The following is a 17,996-nucleotide window of genomic DNA, read 5'->3' as shown; positions in this document are numbered from 1 at the left end:
TTGTAAATCATAATAATAAGTTAATGACACGCACATTTAATTAATTCGATTTTATTTAAATTAATAAGCAAACTTTTTGAATGTACTATTTTAAATTTTGTTTTTAGTTCACAGTTCAACCGCTAATGTCGCCCTATGACATACAAGTACTGAGAATCTCTTTAATGTTATCAGTCATTTTAAGTTGTTTACAATATCCTAACCTCAAAAATACAATTTCTTACGTTTTCTGAATAAATAAAGTATTTAGCGTACAAAAATGTTAGCGGTTCAAGGCATGAATCAATCAGGAATCCCTGATAAAATGTGGCAGCCCCCATTTGTATCATTTGAAACAACGTAAGTGTAACAATTAAATTTTAAACGTTTGTGACCGCGTTTTGTTCCATAGGATGGGCGAATTTACAGTAGAATTGTATTGGAAACATGCTCCCACAACTTGTAGGAACTTTGCCGAGTTGGCTAGGAGGGGTTACTATAATAATACGATATTTCACAGGATAATTCGGGACTTCATGATACAAGGTGGTGACCCAACTGGCACAGGTTAGTTTTCATTATTATATTTTGTTTTGTCACTGTAATTTTAGTATAATATAGGAGTATAGTATTTCTCTATCACATTAAAATATAATGTTATCAAATAAATCATGTTTCATGTTAAATTTATTATAGATTATATTGTTTATTGTTCATAATCATACTCCATTTTTAAAATAGGTGAACAAATAAAATTTAAATAAAGTTTTATGCACTCTATATTTTTATACTATAAAATGTCATATACATTTTTCTAAATTGAGCTGGACATAAAAATAACTTTAATTTTGAAGGTATTTTTATTTCTTCCAGAATGATTTAATTTCAGTTCACAATAAGGTTGGAATGTTTTTTGACATTCTAATTATCTAGATTTTCTGTCATGTATTTCAAACTCTATTTTTCATAGATACTACTTGTCCAGATCCAGCCATAAATTCTTAGCCATCTCTTCTTGTATCTTTTGGTCTTAGTAATGTTGAATTATAATTTTTCTTATAATTTCACTTTGATCGCGGAATTATAATAAGCAAAAGATCAATAGTAAATAATTGATTTAAATTTATAGAGCATTGAAAGACCATGAGGTAAAAAGTTGCTATAATTTTATAAGTTAAATTGACCAGTTGCTTAGTAAACACAACAATAAAAGAAAAAACAATAAACATTACAACTCAAATTTTTAATTTATATTATAGTTAATAAGTAATAATAATTATGACCACTACTGTATATATTTATATATAACAAATTTAAACCACGATTGAACCAAAGGTGAGAAAATATGAGACAAACAATTGAATATCAAGACTATTTTTATCAGGATGAAAAATTATTTAGAAATTCTTTATCATTGAACTATTATTCAACACACACACTTTATTTAGGTAAAGGAGGTCTCTCAATATACGGACAAACCTTCAAAGATGAAATACATCCAGAACTAAAACACAGCGGGGCGGGTGTATTATCTATGGCTAACTCGGGACCAGATAGCAATGGTTCACAATTCTTCATCACCTTGGCACCGACACAATGGCTTGACGGTAAACACGCGATTTTTGGCAGGATACATTCAGGAATGACGGTAATCAGGCGGATTGGTTTGGTGGAAACTGATAAAAATGATAAGCCAGTAGACGAAGTGAAAGTTCTTAGAGCTAAGATAATAAAGAATTGATTTTTTTTATATTGTTTTGTGTGATTGTGGTGTTATTGTTTGAAATGAAAAAAAATTTTCCTACCTAAATATTTTATTTGATATTTTTAACATATCGTTTTGTCTAAATTTTATGCCAATAATATAAAAAATATTTCAAATTTATAAAGTACCTTAAAAATAAGAAACAAGAGATTCTAAAACGTAATTATTATTAGTTTCATAATTATAAATCAACAATATAATATAAAATTACTTTATATAAAAAAATTACGATTAAATTAAAATGCGAAAAATAAATCGTACTAATAAGGAACATTGGAAAATAGATATGACACAGACTCTCCATTGTGCGTACGTCTAACAGCCTCTGCAAACATCATCGAAACGTCGATGCACTGCAACAAAAACACAAAATAAAATCTTATCCAGGCAACAAACGGACCAAAGCGTACCTGAACTTTGGAGCAGTCCTTCATGTGTCTGTCCTGGGGAATGGTATTCGTAACGACCACCGCCTCGAAACAGGCGTTGTTTATCCTGTTTATAGCCGGTCCGGAGAAGATGCCGTGGGTAAGGATGGCGTACACCTTGGTGGCGCCGGCTTCTGTCAGTTTTTCGGCCGCATGACAAATTGTGCCGCAGGTGTCTGCCATGTCGTCGACCAAAATGGCCACTCTGTCCTTCACGTCACCGACCAGAACCATGGACGCGACTTCGTTGGCCTTCTTACGTTCCTTGTGGATCAGGGCGAACTCGACGTTCAATCTGTCCGCTATGGAGGTGACACGCTTGGCACCGCCAGCGTCCGGCGACACGATAATGCTTCAAAATAATCGATCAAAACATTTCTTTTAATTGTTTTAAGCAAATTAAATTACCTGTTCCTCCATTCAGCTATGTTTTCCTTGATCCATTTGAGAACGGCCGGCTCGGCGTACAGATTGTCGACCGGTATGTCGAAGAAGCCCTGGATCTGGGAGGCGTGCAGGTCCATGGTGATGATATGATCGGCTCCGGCCACCGAGAGCATGTTGGCGACCAATTTGGCGGAGATTGGGGCGCGGCTCTGCAAGACAACGGTTTTGAGACGCGAACGGTCGCGACACAACAAGCGTACGGGTGGCGGGCAAAGGAGATAGATGCACATTTGCAAGATTGTCATTACATGCGAAAATCCATTTTCTTTACAGTTTCTTTAGTTTGTGCAGTTCAGTGTGTTTCATTTTAAAACGTGTAGCACTATTAATTTGACCTACCAAATTATTAAATACACTTTACTTGTTGAATCTAAATTACTTCCTTTTAATATTATGACAAAATTTATGTGGTCTACATCCTGTGTTATTATATAAAATTACTGATTGAAGTTTTCAACAAATTTTGTGCCTTAATTAACATTAAACTTTTTCAAACCCATTTTGAGATTTGCCTTTTATTCATATATAAATATGAAATACTTATTTTTAAATTCTCAGTCATAAAAACTACTTTCAACTTTTTCAAATTATTACCTTTATTTAATTTATATTCTGAAAGATTAATATAATAGTATATTTAATTTTTCAGGCTTTTGTATTTTGTATCAGAGTGTAATATTTCATAGTTATAAAGAAAAATTTACCTTTACATATTCTATTTACATATTATTTTCCTATATTTTTTTAATTTATGTGACATATTTTTTTAATAGTCCTCTTATGTAAGTTTTCTTAGTAATGAATTAGATATTAATATTAGTTTAACATATTGACACACTTGTTCTACTCTGTTTTGTATAAAATATTATGTGCAAAATACAATATACATACAAAATATTAACAAATTTTTTTATTATTTTTATCATATTTTTCAAGTTTATTTACGTGACCATTCAGTTAGAATTAAATTTTAATTTTTCCTTTTAATAAATTTCATTTTCCAAGTTTTTGTCAAATTTACCTAATATTTCATTTCGTTTTCTTCATATCCCGAATGTTTTCTGTTAATAATAATTATTAAATTATGGAATATTTCAAATTTAATTAGAGATTATTATAAAAAAATATGTCCATTATTGAAAGTTATTCTGAATCTATTATTAAACAAATTTCTGTTACTGATATACATACACAATATTTCCTTTATATTTCTCAAAGTTTTGTATTTATAATTTATGTGCTATTGTATTTTTTAAATGTTTTCCTTCCTCTGAGGCAAATTTTATGGGGATTTTAGAAGGATGAATTAGATTATAATATTAGTAGATTTAAAATTTTGACAAACCTGCTCCGTTTTATTTTCTATAATATATAATATTATGATTATACACAATACACTTATCGGATTTTTCTGGCTTACGTCACTGTTTAATTAGGTTTTAATATTCAATAATCAAATTTTAATCTTATTTACCTAAATAATATTTTTAAGTTATTTTTTTCATATTCCGAATGTTTGTTGTCAACAATTATTATTAAATTATGGAATAATTTTTACCACTTCAAATTATCATAAAAATTATGTTCTTTACTGGAAAAATTATTCTGAATATTATTATACACATTTATTTTTGTTAATGATATGTGATTTTGTATCTTAATATTTCTTTCTCTGCTGCAAGTTTTATTAGTAATAAATTAGATATAAATATTATTAGATTTAAAATTTTGACATAATTGTTCCATTTTTTTTATATTTTTATATAAAATTTGATATCATATTTACGATTCAATATAATTCAATTAGAATATTGTTTTAATACTATCTATCCCCACCTGACAGTTTTCTAATAATTATATATTAATAGACATTTTTTACATCTTATTTATTACGATTTCGTCGTTGATATTTAATCTCCCATGGTCAATTAAAAAATTACGACGCTATATATTTTACCACACCAGAATATCGTCTATCAAATGTTTGCGAAGGAAATATTGATATTACGACCAACGAAAATTTATTTGTAAACACTGAACGTGCTTTATTGTTTTATTCACCAATATTTACTAATTATTATGTGTGAATTGCGCCTTGAAAACACATCCACCAATTAATATTTATCACTAAGAACCACCAATTTATTATCCTAACATTGAAGTTAATTCCGTGTCAAAGAACATAGATTTTCGCACCTTTTATTTACTCCTAAAGAATCTTATCGGCGTAAGCATACAATATAAACATTGTATTTCGATTAAAGTCATAAAATATTGCAGATGTACAACTAAAAATTACTAATAACAAATCAGCGACGACAAGCAGGTTTTTTTTTTGAATTTTGTTTGTAAAAATCCTTAATTGCATTAAACAAAAAATCGATATTCAATTTACATAACTTCAGTTTATCTGATGCTATCTTGCTCATCAAATTAACTGTTCGAAAACATGTGGTGTACTTCCCACAAATAATATTTCTTTTGCTGAATGCAATTAAGGACTAATTATAGTATTAATTATGAATGATGGTGTTTGATTAAAATATAAGTAGATTAAGAAAAAGCGTTGGTGAACTAGAAATATACTCACTGTAACATTCCGAATTTAATCTATGTCATGCATAGCATTTTAGCAGTTAGTACTTACCTCTTTCTGCAAGAAAGAGAAAATGTTCATGTCGATTACTAAGGTTAGATAATGTTTTATTGGTGAGTACATTTTATTGAATTCGAACATAACTCTTTTAAATCCATTTTCGTTTCGTATGTTCGAATTTAATGGTTGGCAAAAAAATTAAAACATACTCATTTTAGCATTGATGATAACGCATGCAAATTCCGCAAGTATCATTATTATTGCAAGTATTGGCCCACAAAATAATTAAACGTCGTTATCGGTTGTTGTTCTTTCTTCAGTAAATACCATTACGTCATGGATACATGAAAATAATGCTTGTTTCACAATCGCAGGCTAGGATTTTGGTGTCAGCGCGGGCCCCTTTGACCTCACACAGATAGGGGAGCAACCAATTGAATTACGAAAAATATTTGCCGGTTTCGAATAAATTTCGACCAAAGTCCGACTCACAATTTGTGACAATATCTCTGTGATCCCATTATGAGATCATAAAAGGTTGATTTTCTTTAGTATCAATGAGAATTGCAATGAATTAGTGATTAACTTCCCACTTGATTAAAGGTTCAGTGACCAATCGTTGTTTTGCCATTGTATAATATGACAAACAATGGAAAAAATAGGATGATGCAACCAGTATCAACTATTTTTCTACTTATAAAATGCATACGCATCCAAAACAGATTATACAATCAGTGGTAATAAAATGAAAGCAAACAATATACTAATTCTAAATTGTGAAAGACTGAAAATAATGTACCTTGTGTTTGTAGTACTTAAACAATCTAAATACAAACAAACCACTGCAGGTTTGATATACAATCTTAACGGTAAATTGTCTAAAATTATACGAGACTTGGTAATTTTCTACTTGGTGATAGAATTTTATCTTGACTGGTTGATACTAGTGACAAGGAGGGCTTGATTGTGCGTCATGACGCATAAAAATCACATTGTAATGTAATAAATTCGCCTTAGATGTACACGTGTTTAATTTAAATAATCTGTACTGGCATTGAGATTTTACATTCCATTAGGTAGCCCATGTGAAATATATGATTTAATATATGCAAATTTCATGCAAGTATTAATTAATGGGCGAATTATCCCAATTTTACAGTACATTTTTTGTTACAAATGAATGATTGTTCCCAGTGAGTCTAGTAAATAACCTAGTGGCATTTTCTAAGTATTAATGATGTGACCCCAAATTGTAGAAGCCCCCATCATTCTGCAAACGTTTTAAAATCGTTTTACCCTGAATTTCCATTCGATATTCTTCCATTTTTCCACTTTATTTTCTTTCTCACTCTGACCTGCATTCTAAATAAATAATAATCAGTGAGTACAGGGAAGACCACAACTATGGGCTTACAGTAAATAAATCAACGCAATTAAAATGTAAAAAACATTGACCATGACAACCGACGAATCGACTTTGACACGCGGCAATTAAGAACGACGGACCAATTTCAAATTGGCCTAGTTTAGTCTATCTTGTATCGGAATCACGTGGGTCAGGTAACAATTGGAGGTTATAGCGGCGAGTGCGGATGGCAGGTGGCCTAAGGCCACTTCTCCTTACCTTGTCCTTCTTGTCCTGTCTGGCGTAAGGGAAGCACGGAATGACGGCAGTCACACGGCTCGCCGACGCTATTTTACAGGCGTTAATCATGATCAGCAGCTCCATGAGATTGTCGTTGACTTCTCCGCTTCCCGATTGCACGATGTAGACATCTTCTCCGCGTACGGACTCGCCGATTTCGACGCTGAAAATCAATAACAAACATCATTGCCGGCCCGTGGAACGGTGCTGGATCACCGAACGAATAAGTCAGCGTTAAAATTACGGAGCGTCACTCGCGAAAAAGCCGCCAAAACGCGGACGACGTACGAATATGTTCACTCGGTACTCACCATGTCTCCAAGTTCGAGAATTTTTTGGTGACCACTTTTCCCAAATCGATGCCCAAACGATCGACGATCCGCTGGGCAAGGTCCGGATGCGAGGTGCCGCTGAAAACCTTGATGTTCGGCATTCTTCTTTCGAGCTTCAGTTCACCCGGGGGAAGCTTCTCAAGATTCGACTTGCGGAGACTCGGCGCACATTTAGGATCGGTGGATAACCCTGGCATAACTATAAACGAAACGGTGGGGCGACGTTGCCGCGTTCAGTCGCCGCTACGGGGTGACGTCCGTACGTTTCGCAATACGTTTGTTTTTCGGTCGGTTCTTTCGGGGGGTCGTTGTGAAATCGCGGTTTATCAGCACGTTGGCGTAATGATAGATGTTGACCGGCGACCGAAAAACGCACGTTTGCGTTTGGCCGTTTTTGGAAAAGTTCTTTTATGTGTTTAACAAACAAAATTATCCTGTTGTTTTACTAATTTTATCAAACTAGTACGAAATGGGCACAATAACACTTGCATAAGTATCTTAAGATCTTAGGATTTTCCTGTTTATATTTTATTAATATCAATAAGAGAAGTGTGAAAATTACGAAATTTCTATTAAAAATATGTTATTCACGTATTTTAATCAAATTTCAACATAATAAACAACAAAAAATAAATTTTCTGTACCATCAACATTGAGCAATAATAATTACTTACGTATTGAAACTTAAAATAATTAATGATAAAGAGAGTGTTAGAATATGTAAATTATGTTTATTTCATTCGAGTTTCCAGTTATAAATATTAAAATGGTAATTTTTTTATTACAATGTTTAAAACCATTTGTAAAATTGTATTAGAAAATATGCTTAAATTATGCCCATTTCAACCAAGTTTCCAATTATAAATATTGAAATGGCCAATTTTTACATGAAATTCAACGATTTACTTTATTAAATAAAATTTAATATATAACATACAATACATACCAATTCCAAATTTAGACATGGACATTTGTCTTTGTTCTATATTGAATTATTTGTTAATAATAGTTCTCGTATAATCAAACTCTGGCGATAACTTTAAACAACATAAATCCGTTTAAAATGTCAGTACTTGTTACCTTTAAAAACACCTAATCGTAACATTCTTCGAGACAACATTGTCGATTTTAATTTTTTATCGAAAACATTACTTTTTGTCAAATTTCATGTCATTTGAACTAGCGTCATTGATTTAACCAATTTTGCAATTAATTTTAAGCTGCAACAAAAACGCTTAAGTTGTTGAGTAATAGTTACGAAATTCTTTAACATGGCAATAAAATTTGTTACCTTTTGGCTGATTTAACTGACAAATTTCATCCCCTGTGAATCAGCGCCATCAATTCAACTATTTGAGCAATAAATTCTATAATGCAACAGATGGCGCACGTAAATTGTACTTATTTTTGCAAACTCAGTTATTAAATACATTAATTAAGCTGTGTACACTTTGTACTTAAATTTTTTCGCACAATTTTTTAATGAAATATTTTTTTAAAAACGGTTTGAAAAAGTTAAGCTCGACAACGTGGCCAGCCATCGACCAGTTGTTTTCAGTGGTGGCGTCTCAATAAATAATATTCGCGATAGTTATCGTCTGTGACGTGTATATGGACAAATCGTTCGTCATTTTTAATATAATTTGAAAAATAATAAGTTGCCGCGCACCGATTAAACAAAACTTCAGTTTAAACGGTTGGTCAGATTGTTTTTACAAAATAACTGACATTCATGACATTTCATTTTCGTCTTACCAGTTGAAATTAAAAAGTGTGATTTTCATTAAAATCTTACAAGCCAAACGGTCACAATCATTGTATCGAGCACATTGCAACGTTGATGTTATGAGTTGTTATCGTTACAGACAGTCATTTTAATTATTTCAGTAGACAATGGCTAACATAGCGGCGCAAAGAATAAAACGAGAATTTAAAGAGGTTATCAAGAGCGAAGAGGTAAGACACATGCGTCCGTACAATTACCTTGCGTCCCGGTTTAATATTAACAAGAATAAATTGTTCCCGCAAAAATTCACTTACCGTCAGTCATTGTACAAAGCGCGACACTTCGCTGTCTCCCTTTAAAACGCAATATTGATTTCAAATATTCCAACAATAACAGACTTGCACAAGGGGTCATCAGCTTGTAACCCTATTTATCATCACTCCAGGACGCAAGAAATTGATTGATTTCTTTTAGGTAGCAAAGTGTGCCATTAAAGTAGAGCTACTGAATGACACCTATACAGAATTAAAAGGTGAAATAGCTGGACCACCAGATACCCCCTACGAAGGGGGCAACTTTGTATTGGAAATAAAAGTACCTGAAACTTATCCATTCAACCCACCCAAAGTAAGTCTCTGCAGGAGAATGAATTAATGTAATTCATTGTTTTTAAGTAATTGTAATTTTGTCTAATTTGACTGATGTGGCAAATGTGGTTTGTTCCAGTTGTGCATGCCAATCTATTAATAACTTGTGGTTTTTATATAACTGATTTTTATTTTTATTTTACAATTTTTACACATTTTTGTTTAAGCATTTTTAAAACAATAGGGCATATGGAATATGTCAGTCAGAACATCATCATTAGATGGTTTTTTATTTTCACATTTTTTGTTTAGTTTTATACCTTGTAAAAGAAGCTTTGCAGTCATTTTTCAGAAATGTTGATGAACCATTTATAAGATATTAGTTCTTTAAAAAATTATCAGTTTTCTATTGTTAATAAGTTTTTTATAACAGAAATCTTATTATTTTCATGCATTTTTAGAAAGAATTGTTTAGTTTGCCTTAAAATTTTGTGTATTCAACAAGTTAAAATCGCATTTTTATATATTGCACATTACACGTATTTTTTCAATGATTAAAAGAATATTAAATATAACGGTTAAATAAAGCTAAACATTGTTAAAAAGTTTAAGTCCTAAAATTACGTTTTTAAAGATTTTCAAATAAATAAAATTTGATCCAGTTATTTAAGTTATAAGCAAAAACTAATATACAATAGAGGTCATTATTACAACTTTTTAAAATGTTAAATATCCTTTTATTTAATGTGAACTGTTCAAATAATATTAATTTACTATTGTTGTTTTATTCAATATTATAAAAACTACCATATTTTCTTTATACAAAATGTTACATATATTTTTCTGAACTGAACTTGACATAAATATGGCACCATTGATTTGCAAGGGAATTTTTATTGTTTAAATCTGTTATTTAATTTAATATTAATACTTTCCTTAGTGATTTTTAATTTTGCACTAAGTCTTTAGCATAAACTCAACAGTTTTCCGAATATACGACAAGTCTGTATTGAACCTTCATCTTTTCTATAAGTTTGATGTCTTGAGACTTTGATGTTTACAATTTTGAATTTGTGTTCTTTAGTTCAGGGAATGTGATCCTAAGTAAGTCAAATTTGGATTTTCACTTTTTTAGCAGAAACCGGCGATTTTTTTAAAGGTCTGATGTCAAACGAACCCTCATCCACTTACCATCTTCTCACAATTCCTGGACTTAATTTCAGCAATTCCCATTCCCTCTAGGTTGGTTTTAATTTCGGTGACGATAGAACTGGATTATTTTTTGACATTCGAATTACACTTAATTCTCATTTTACACGAATTTGATTTACCACGAGTTAAAATAAAGAAAAATCTCTTTACATGAATTATTTCTTTTAACACGATTTTCAGTATTCTAGCAATTTTTATATTAATGAATTTCATGTATAAAAAAATATTTATTTTTTATAATATATTTAATGTATTAAAATGTATAAGCACGAAATAATTTCTTAAGTGAACTGTAACAAGAATTTTTTAATATTGTTTACTCTCATTTTTTTTTACACGAACTTTTTGTGAACGTATCTATTGTTATTCAGTTTTTCAAATTCGGACAAATTTTTTCTTAGCCACCAGTTTCTTAAACTCTTAGTCATTTTTCTTGTTTCTTTCGGTCTTGGTAACGAAGTATTATAATTTTTCTTACAGTTTATCAGAGACTAATGATTAAATAATTATCATAAGGAAATATATTCAAAAAGATTCAGTGAAAGACCATAAAGTAAAAAAGTTACTATAATTTTGTCCATTGAAAAATTACACATTTTAATTAGTTTTTTATTTCCCTGGTAGTCGAGTAAGGATTTCGTTTACTGATTATTCCAATTTGTCCTTCTCTAAAAGTATTTATGTATTTTCAAATGAGTGTTGTTTTATATTTACTATTACAATAAACCATTTTTTGGAAGCATCTTACGTTTTTAGCGACGTCAGCAATATTTAAACCATGCTTTTTCATGCTAGTTATTATTTCCCTCTTTGGAGTGTAACGTTTCTTTCTTCCTACCGAAGGTGTTCAATAACAAATCTATTAGGAATATTGTTAAATAGTCTTCTTTGGCCAACAAAATCAGACTAATACGTATGTTTAAAGTAATATTATCGTCGTTTTTAAGATGTGTTACAAAAAATGCAAAAAGCTTACAGAATATTGAAATATATTTTATATAATTACCGAATAAAGTAATTTCTTTTATGAAATAAAATGTTAAATTATGTCTTTTTTTCTCTAGCCACCACTGTATATATATATATATATATATATACAGTGGTGTATATATATATATGTATATATATATATATATATATATATATATATATATATATATATATATCTTATAAATAGTTTATCAAAAATATAAAAATCTTTAATCTTTAGTTTAAATTATAATTATAAAAGTTATAACCTAAGAGTTATTTTTGTAACATATTATAATTCATATCTACATACTTTAAGACAATGAAATATAAATTAAATAATATAATACACCTAAATTGATTTATATTACATATTTACAGGTAAGGTTTATGACAAAAATATGGCATCCAAATATATCGTCCGTAACCGGCGCTATTTGTTTAGACATTTTAAAAGACCAGTGGTGAGTTATACGTAACAGTCAACGAAGAATGAGTTTAAAACATTGATTTCAGGGCGGCCGCAATGACGCTGAGGACGGTACTGTTATCATTGCAGGCTCTCCTGTCGGCCGCGGAACCTGACGATCCCCAGGATGCGGTGGTGGCCCGACAATATAAAGAAAATAACGAAATGTTCCAAACCACTGCCAGGCATTGGACAAATATATATGCTGGAGGTATAATCATATAGTACGTTACTTAATTGTACAAATTAATCGTTGATTGTTGTTTAGGTCCACACGTAAATCGGGACTGTGATGATAAAATTAGAAGGCTAGTGGATATGGGCGTGGAAGAGCATCAAGCACGCGCAGCCCTCTCATCGTACAACTGGGATCTAGAGCGAGCAACGGAACAGCTTTTTAGTTAGTGAACTTATCGACGGTTTTATCTCCCTTAAGCTACAAATTACACGAGGAACTAATTTTATGAGAAACTCTCAATTTTATATCAGGTTGTTATCTTTGTATCTCAAATCCCTTTCTCATTTTCTTTCATCATGACGCTGTACATACAACAAAAATTAATAAATGAGGATTGTTTGCATTTTAATGAAACTATTAATTTTGCTGTGGATTTAATTTTAATATACATATTTATTATTACACTTTGTGATTATTGTTATTATTGTTTCCGAAGCCCGTTTTGATTTAACTAACTGTCACAGACCGTGAGCGAATTATACATAAATGTTGTTACATAATCCTTTGATATTGATGATCGTTTCTTTATTTTATAGGGTATAGTGTTAATTGGCGGCTGATTTCAATATGCAAATTGTAAATAAATGAATTAATATTCTTGAGTTGTATTTTTATTATTTGGAAAGTGGACGAAAAACCCTACTTTAGAAATGTTTTTTCCCAATTGGATGGCATCACCTAAGTAACTAAGTTTGCCGCCTACAGCCCCAGTGTAAATCAATGTTCGACAGTACAAAAGAAGTCAATAAAGCAGTGAGAATTCACGCAAATTTAAAAGCGGTTGTAGGTGTTGTGCGGCTCCGTTTGCGCACGATCATATCAATGAAATTTCGTACGCGATCAATAACCCCCAGGCAATTGAATTAAAATCATCTTTGAACAATTGTTTTCGATGCATTTGACATATGTACACCAAAGATTGATTGACAACCACAGATTTTGCGGCGGATCGGTTCAATTGGTTGGTTTTTATACGTTTTAACTGGCGCGAATTCGGACAGATGACAATGTGCAATTTAACTGGTGAAAAATCCGGTCACTGGCGCACTTGTTTACTTTTTTTGTAAATTAAGTTTAACATGTAATTTCGTGATTGTTAAAAGACAACAAGCTTTAAACAACATCGTCTGAACTGAATACGCTTTTGAATGGATTATTCGAACAATGCCTACAGTAAGTATTTTTTAATAGCAAATTGAACATCCCAGAGACGGCCCTAAATGTTGTAAATACGATTTTCAATCTTTTAGTTGAAGATGAAGTCATGGAGACAGAGTCGTCTTCGAATTACGACTCGGAACGCACAGTGCCAATGAATTCGTCTTCTTCAATGAATTCAGTTCATCCGAGCACTGGCCAGTATGAGGTTGTGGTTGTCTCCAGTGTAGGTATGCATGTGGAGGGGCCTATTCCTTTCATAAACCCTGAGATCCCAGTAGAACAACACGCAATCGTACAAATAGAATCAAACGACGTAGACAATATTAATGTAGATAATGATGGTGATACAATATCAATAGCCAGTAACCATTCAGAGGAGAGCAATCAAGTCGAACCCGTCAAAGACAATAAAAACAGTATAAACGAGGACTCGTTCAATGACGAGGACGACGGACGATTGTGTCCCATTTGTTTGGACAACTGGACCAACACCGGCGATCATCGGATATGTGCCCTAAAATGTGGCCATTTGTTTGGTTTCAAGTGTGTGAACCGTTGGCTGGAGTCACAGAGCAAGAAGTCATGTCCCACTTGCAAGAAAAAGGTGAGGAAATTTGTTTGTGTAGGAGTTTTTATTAGAAAATCAATAAGGGTTTTTTTTTTTATTAAAGCAGACACCTATTTCTTTCTAAAACAAACACATGTATTTGCATAAACCTTAATAAAGAGCTTCCTGCTATCCTGATAAATATGTGCCAATATGAGGATAACATGTATATTAAGATATTTCCAAGTATAACAATTCAAAGAATTTTAAGGGGCCAATAAATTTAAGGAAATTGTTCCAATAAAAAAAACTTTCAGTGAAGTCTGCAATAAAATGAAAAAAAAAACATTCACCCATGTTTTCTATAGGATTGATGTTTTGAGATTGGGATGTGCAAGATAAAATATCAATGTTTTGATATTTTAACCAATCCTTCACAATTTTAGATTTGTATCTGGGATCATTTTCATGTTGAAATACATTTATTAAAAGCATTATTTCTTCAACATATGGAAGCAAATTGTTATTTAATATATCCTTGTATATAAAACAGTCCTATGCCAGAATCACTGAAGCATTTCCATAACATAATTGAACTGAATACAAACTTTTTGTGTAGGTTCCCTAACCACTAACAATCTTCTTACAGTACTGGAATTAATTTTCTCCAGGTTGGGTTTAATTTCAGTTGATGATAATATTAGATTGTTTTTTGACAATCGAATTATTCAGTTACTGATTTTCTTTCAAGTTTTTCGAAATCAGGCAGTTTTTTTGTAGTAACCACTTGGCCAGTGATTATTTAACCATAAATTCATAGCCATCTCTTCTTGTTTCTCTCGGTCTTGAAGTCCATGAATTCTAATTTTTCTTACAGTTTCAGTTCGACCAATAATAGTAATAATTAGCAAAATAAATTTAATAAATTATCGATTTAACTCCCAGAAAACAATAAAAGACCATAAAGTAAAAAATTACTATCCATTTATCCATTGAAAATAAAAAAGTACGCAATTTTTTTTGAGAATATGATTAGACTGACCAATTTCTTAGTAGAGACAACAATAACAAAAATTAAGTAGTTTAAATAATACTTACTGGTACCAATCCAATTCAAGTAGTACAGCTCTTATTTTTAATATATTTTAATTGTTATAAGTATAGCCAGTACTATATAATTGAATAATATGTGTATGTATTTTATGATTATAAATAAAATAGTTGGTTATTTAGTTAATACAATTATTTTTTTATTAATTATTATTAAAATTTCCATTCAGTATCATATTAACAAGCCACTTGGTAATTTTAGGTGAATCGTGGCGATCTGCGATATATATACGCGAAAAAACTAATAGCTGTGGATACAAGCGAGTTGGAAACCATACGAAAACAACTGGACTTGGCCGTCGAGGAAAAGACGAAGATCCTGATGGACTTATCGAAGTACGCGTGTAGAGAACACATGTTGAACCAGGAGATTCAGCAGCTCAAAAAGCAGATACAGGGTTTGACTCACAATCGGGGCGATTTTAAACAGTCGCAGCCCACCGGCAGTCTGTCCACTAGTAGTATGGCCAGATTGTTCATGGATAAATCCATGGAGATTTGTAGACAGGGCGGGTGTCGCGTGTTCGATGCCACGTGCAGAGTGGACATGCTGATGGCGTCGATGAAATCGCCTAACAACATATTCGCCGGTTATGGTCTACGAAAAGTCAACATTTCGCAGTACAAGCCGCTGGCGTTCATTCCCCTGCACAGCTTGCAGATACGCGACGTGTGCTTCCACTGGCAAAACAACTGGGTGCTAACGGCGTCCATGGATAAAACGTGCAAGGTTGTAGAAACCGATACCAATTCGGTGTTGTTCAGCACCACGCAGGACATGCCGTTGTGGTCGTGCTGCTGGGACGCCACCAATCCGTTCGTCATGTACATAGGCAAGCAGTCCGGGGCCGTCGTGCAGTACGACGTGCGCAATCTGACCAGCTGCGTGGCCAATCTGAGCATCGAGGGCGACATGTCGCCCGTCGTTTCCGTTGCGTCCATACCGGCGACGTCCAACGGCGATCTAGTCAGAGGAGGTGTGATCTCGTGCAAGCTAAACTCCCTGTGGGTGTTCGAGAATGCCGGCGTCTCGCACATCCGGCATCCGCTCTCGTTGGAGGGCCCGTTCGTCTCGATGAAATACGAACAGGACACGAAACAGCTGTTGGTGTCCTCGCGACCGAATAACAGGATTTCGTACGCCAGACACACGCTCTGCACTTTGGAGAAGGTGAGAGGCGATCACGGCGGCGACAAATTGAATTGCAACGTCCTGCATTCGTTCCAAGGGGGCGGCATGCAGAAATTGCTCTCCAAGTCTTGTTTCGTATCGGATAAACAGGAGTACGTTGCGGCTCATAACGAATCTAGCAAAAGTGTGCACATATGGAGCATCAATACAGGTCAAAGGGTTTGCACTGTGCCTGCGCACGAGGCCGTTTTGGATTTGGGCGGCATCCAAAATCAAAACGGTAGTTTCCTATTATCCTTAACTGAAAGGAAGTTGGAGTTTTTTAAATTTAACTAGACCATTTTTTCTCATAAATGTATTAAAATGTTTAGATTTAATCTTATGGCTGTATTTTTCTATAATTATTTTCATAATATTATTACAACTTTTTGAAATATTTACCTGAATGTGTAATCTGATTATACTAAAGCATAGCATCATGGGAATTTTAAGAATTTAATTTGTGTTTAGTCTAAATAGTTTCGGATTTTACTACATAATTACACATTATAAAATCTTCTAGATGATTCTATATCAAACCATACTCATCCTATTCCAATGTCATTTCTAATATTTGTTGTGATACTGTCGTAAATTTCTCAATGTAGCCATTATTTGACATGACTGCATAACTTCCAATATTATATACCTTTCTATCCTTCTAGTACTGTTCGTAACGTCTATGTCTGTTTCTGCAACCTTAACAATTTTTGGCATTTGGAAGTGTACTTTAAAAGTAGGGGCGAACCAAAAAACGAACGAGTAATAACCTACATGCAATAATTTAAGATTGAATGTGCCTCAATTTATTAATAGCTTTAGTATAGGTAAGGATATAATTTAATGGAAATATGCAGTTACAACCTTTGACGTGTATTGGTTGCAACGTAGTGTTTCTTGTTACGGAGATGGACCTTTAAAACTTACAGACAGCATCAACACAAGTGCACCATTTGCAGACTTACAGATTTGTACCTCAGAATCACACAACCTGGCTACTAGACTACTTTTGACTGAAATGAAACTTCTAAAGACATTGAAATTGGCTCTAAGATTCATCAATCAATAGATTCAAACCTGTAGATTCATTGGGTACGAAAAGTCGAATATCTCACAGTACAAACCTCTAGCTTTCAAACTATATAAATACCACCGCACACAATCTGTAGTTGCGACAACTGGGGACTGATTGCGTCACTTAAGGTTTGCCGTGGAAACTGTTGATGTGTTTTTGTGCACGTTCTGCGTTTTGGAAGGATGGAATTTGAATACGACACCACATTGGAATACAGGTCAAAGGGTTAGCACGGTTCCCGCACACGAAGCCGATTTGGATTCGGAACGGATCCGGAGCCAAAACGGCGGTTTCCTATCGTCTTTAACTGAAAGAAAGTTAGAGTTTTAAAATTTAACTAGACCATTTTTTCTCATAAATGTATTATAGTGTTTAGATTCGATCTTATGGCTGTATTTTTCTATAATTATTTTCATAATATTATTACAACTTTTTGAAATATTTACCTGAATGTGTAATCTGATTATACTAAATATATTATAAAAATTTCAACCATGTATTAATTATCCTACTATCTCAAATTCAGTTAACAAGTGAAT

The 17,996-nt window shown here is 32.6% G+C and overlaps 4 protein-coding genes across 6 annotated transcripts; 3 read left to right on the top strand and 1 right to left on the bottom strand.

Annotated features, from left to right (window-relative positions):
• The first annotated feature begins 160 nt into the window (after positions 1-160).
• LOC109598711 (uncharacterized) lies at positions 161-1,729 on the top strand. Its single transcript, XM_020014619.2, has 3 exons — positions 161-339; positions 392-546; positions 1,428-1,729. The coding sequence occupies exons 1-3, from the start codon at positions 260-262 to the stop codon at positions 1,718-1,720; spliced, it is 528 nt and encodes a 175-aa protein (XP_019870178.1). The 5' UTR covers positions 161-259; the 3' UTR covers positions 1,721-1,729.
• Positions 1,730-1,894: 165 nt separating this feature from the next.
• LOC109598709 (ribose-phosphate pyrophosphokinase 1) lies at positions 1,895-9,341 on the bottom strand. Of its 3 annotated transcripts, none has more exons than XM_020014615.2 (7): positions 9,233-9,341; positions 7,172-7,391; positions 6,840-7,023; positions 6,512-6,577; positions 2,581-2,768; positions 2,155-2,524; positions 1,895-2,097 (listed from the first exon to the last, which is right to left on the bottom strand). In XM_020014615.2, exons 1-7 carry the CDS (start codon positions 9,330-9,332, stop codon positions 2,005-2,007), a joined length of 1,221 nt encoding a protein of 406 aa, XP_019870174.2. In that variant the 5' UTR covers positions 9,333-9,341; the 3' UTR covers positions 1,895-2,004. The 3 variants fall into 3 exon arrangements, with proteins under 3 accessions (XP_019870174.2, XP_019870172.1, XP_049818324.1); XM_020014613.2 differs by lacking the exon at positions 9,233-9,341 and adding an exon at positions 8,139-8,178; XM_049962367.1 differs by lacking the exon at positions 6,512-6,577 and having other exon boundaries at positions 9,233-9,257.
• LOC109598710 (ubiquitin-conjugating enzyme E2-22 kDa) lies at positions 8,793-12,995 on the top strand. The gene is made up of 5 exons (XM_020014618.2): positions 8,793-9,148; positions 9,393-9,545; positions 12,068-12,150; positions 12,203-12,366; positions 12,424-12,995. Exons 1-5 carry the CDS (start codon positions 9,086-9,088, stop codon positions 12,558-12,560), a joined length of 600 nt encoding a protein of 199 aa, XP_019870177.1. The 5' UTR covers positions 8,793-9,085; the 3' UTR covers positions 12,561-12,995.
• A 282-nt stretch (positions 12,996-13,277) lies between these two features.
• LOC109598698 (E3 ubiquitin-protein ligase RFWD3) lies at positions 13,278-17,949 on the top strand. Its single transcript, XM_020014603.2, has 3 exons — positions 13,278-13,566; positions 13,644-14,158; positions 15,414-17,949. The coding sequence occupies exons 1-3, from the start codon at positions 13,542-13,544 to the stop codon at positions 16,677-16,679; spliced, it is 1,806 nt and encodes a 601-aa protein (XP_019870162.1). The 5' UTR covers positions 13,278-13,541; the 3' UTR covers positions 16,680-17,949.
• Positions 17,950-17,996: the final 47 nt, after the last annotated feature.

The sequence above is a fragment of the Aethina tumida genome, chromosome 2 (genome assembly GCF_024364675.1).
Source record: "Aethina tumida isolate Nest 87 chromosome 2, icAetTumi1.1, whole genome shotgun sequence".
Taxonomy (NCBI): Eukaryota; Metazoa; Arthropoda; class Insecta; order Coleoptera; family Nitidulidae; genus Aethina; species Aethina tumida.
Note: the sequence above shows the minus strand (reverse complement) of the source record. Positions and strands in the feature narration are given on the sequence as shown.

Bases quoted from the DNA above. Each gene is read 5' to 3' on its own strand.
- LOC109598711 (XM_020014619.2), top strand. From the start codon at position 260: ATGTTAGCGGTTCAAGGCATGAATCAATCAGGAATCCCTGATAAAATG. The intron at 340-391 runs GTAAGTGTAACA...TTTGTTCCATAG, and splicing joins TTTGTATCATTTGAAACAAC to GATGGGCGAATTTACAGTAG. The intron at 547-1,427 runs GTTAGTTTTCAT...CACTTTATTTAG, and splicing joins TGGTGACCCAACTGGCACAG to GTAAAGGAGGTCTCTCAATA.
- LOC109598710 (XM_020014618.2), top strand. From the start codon at position 9,086: ATGGCTAACATAGCGGCGCAAAGAATAAAACGAGAATTTAAAGAGGTT. The intron at 9,149-9,392 runs GTAAGACACATG...GATTTCTTTTAG, and splicing joins AGGTTATCAAGAGCGAAGAG to GTAGCAAAGTGTGCCATTAA. The intron at 12,151-12,202 runs GTGAGTTATACG...CATTGATTTCAG, and splicing joins GACATTTTAAAAGACCAGTG to GGCGGCCGCAATGACGCTGA.
- LOC109598709 (XM_020014615.2), bottom strand. From the start codon at position 9,332: ATGACCCCTTGTGCAAGTCTGTTATTGTTGGAATATTTGAAATCAATA. The intron at 2,769-6,511 runs GTAAAACGATTT...GTTGTCTTGCAG, and splicing joins ATATCGAATGGAAATTCAGG to AGCCGCGCCCCAATCTCCGC. The intron at 2,525-2,580 runs GTAATTTAATTT...ATTATTTTGAAG, and splicing joins ATAGCTGAATGGAGGAACAG to CATTATCGTGTCGCCGGACG.
- LOC109598698 (XM_020014603.2), top strand. From the start codon at position 13,542: ATGGATTATTCGAACAATGCCTACA. The intron at 13,567-13,643 runs GTAAGTATTTTT...TCAATCTTTTAG, and splicing joins TTATTCGAACAATGCCTACA to TTGAAGATGAAGTCATGGAG. The intron at 14,159-15,413 runs GTGAGGAAATTT...TGGTAATTTTAG, and splicing joins GTCCCACTTGCAAGAAAAAG to GTGAATCGTGGCGATCTGCG.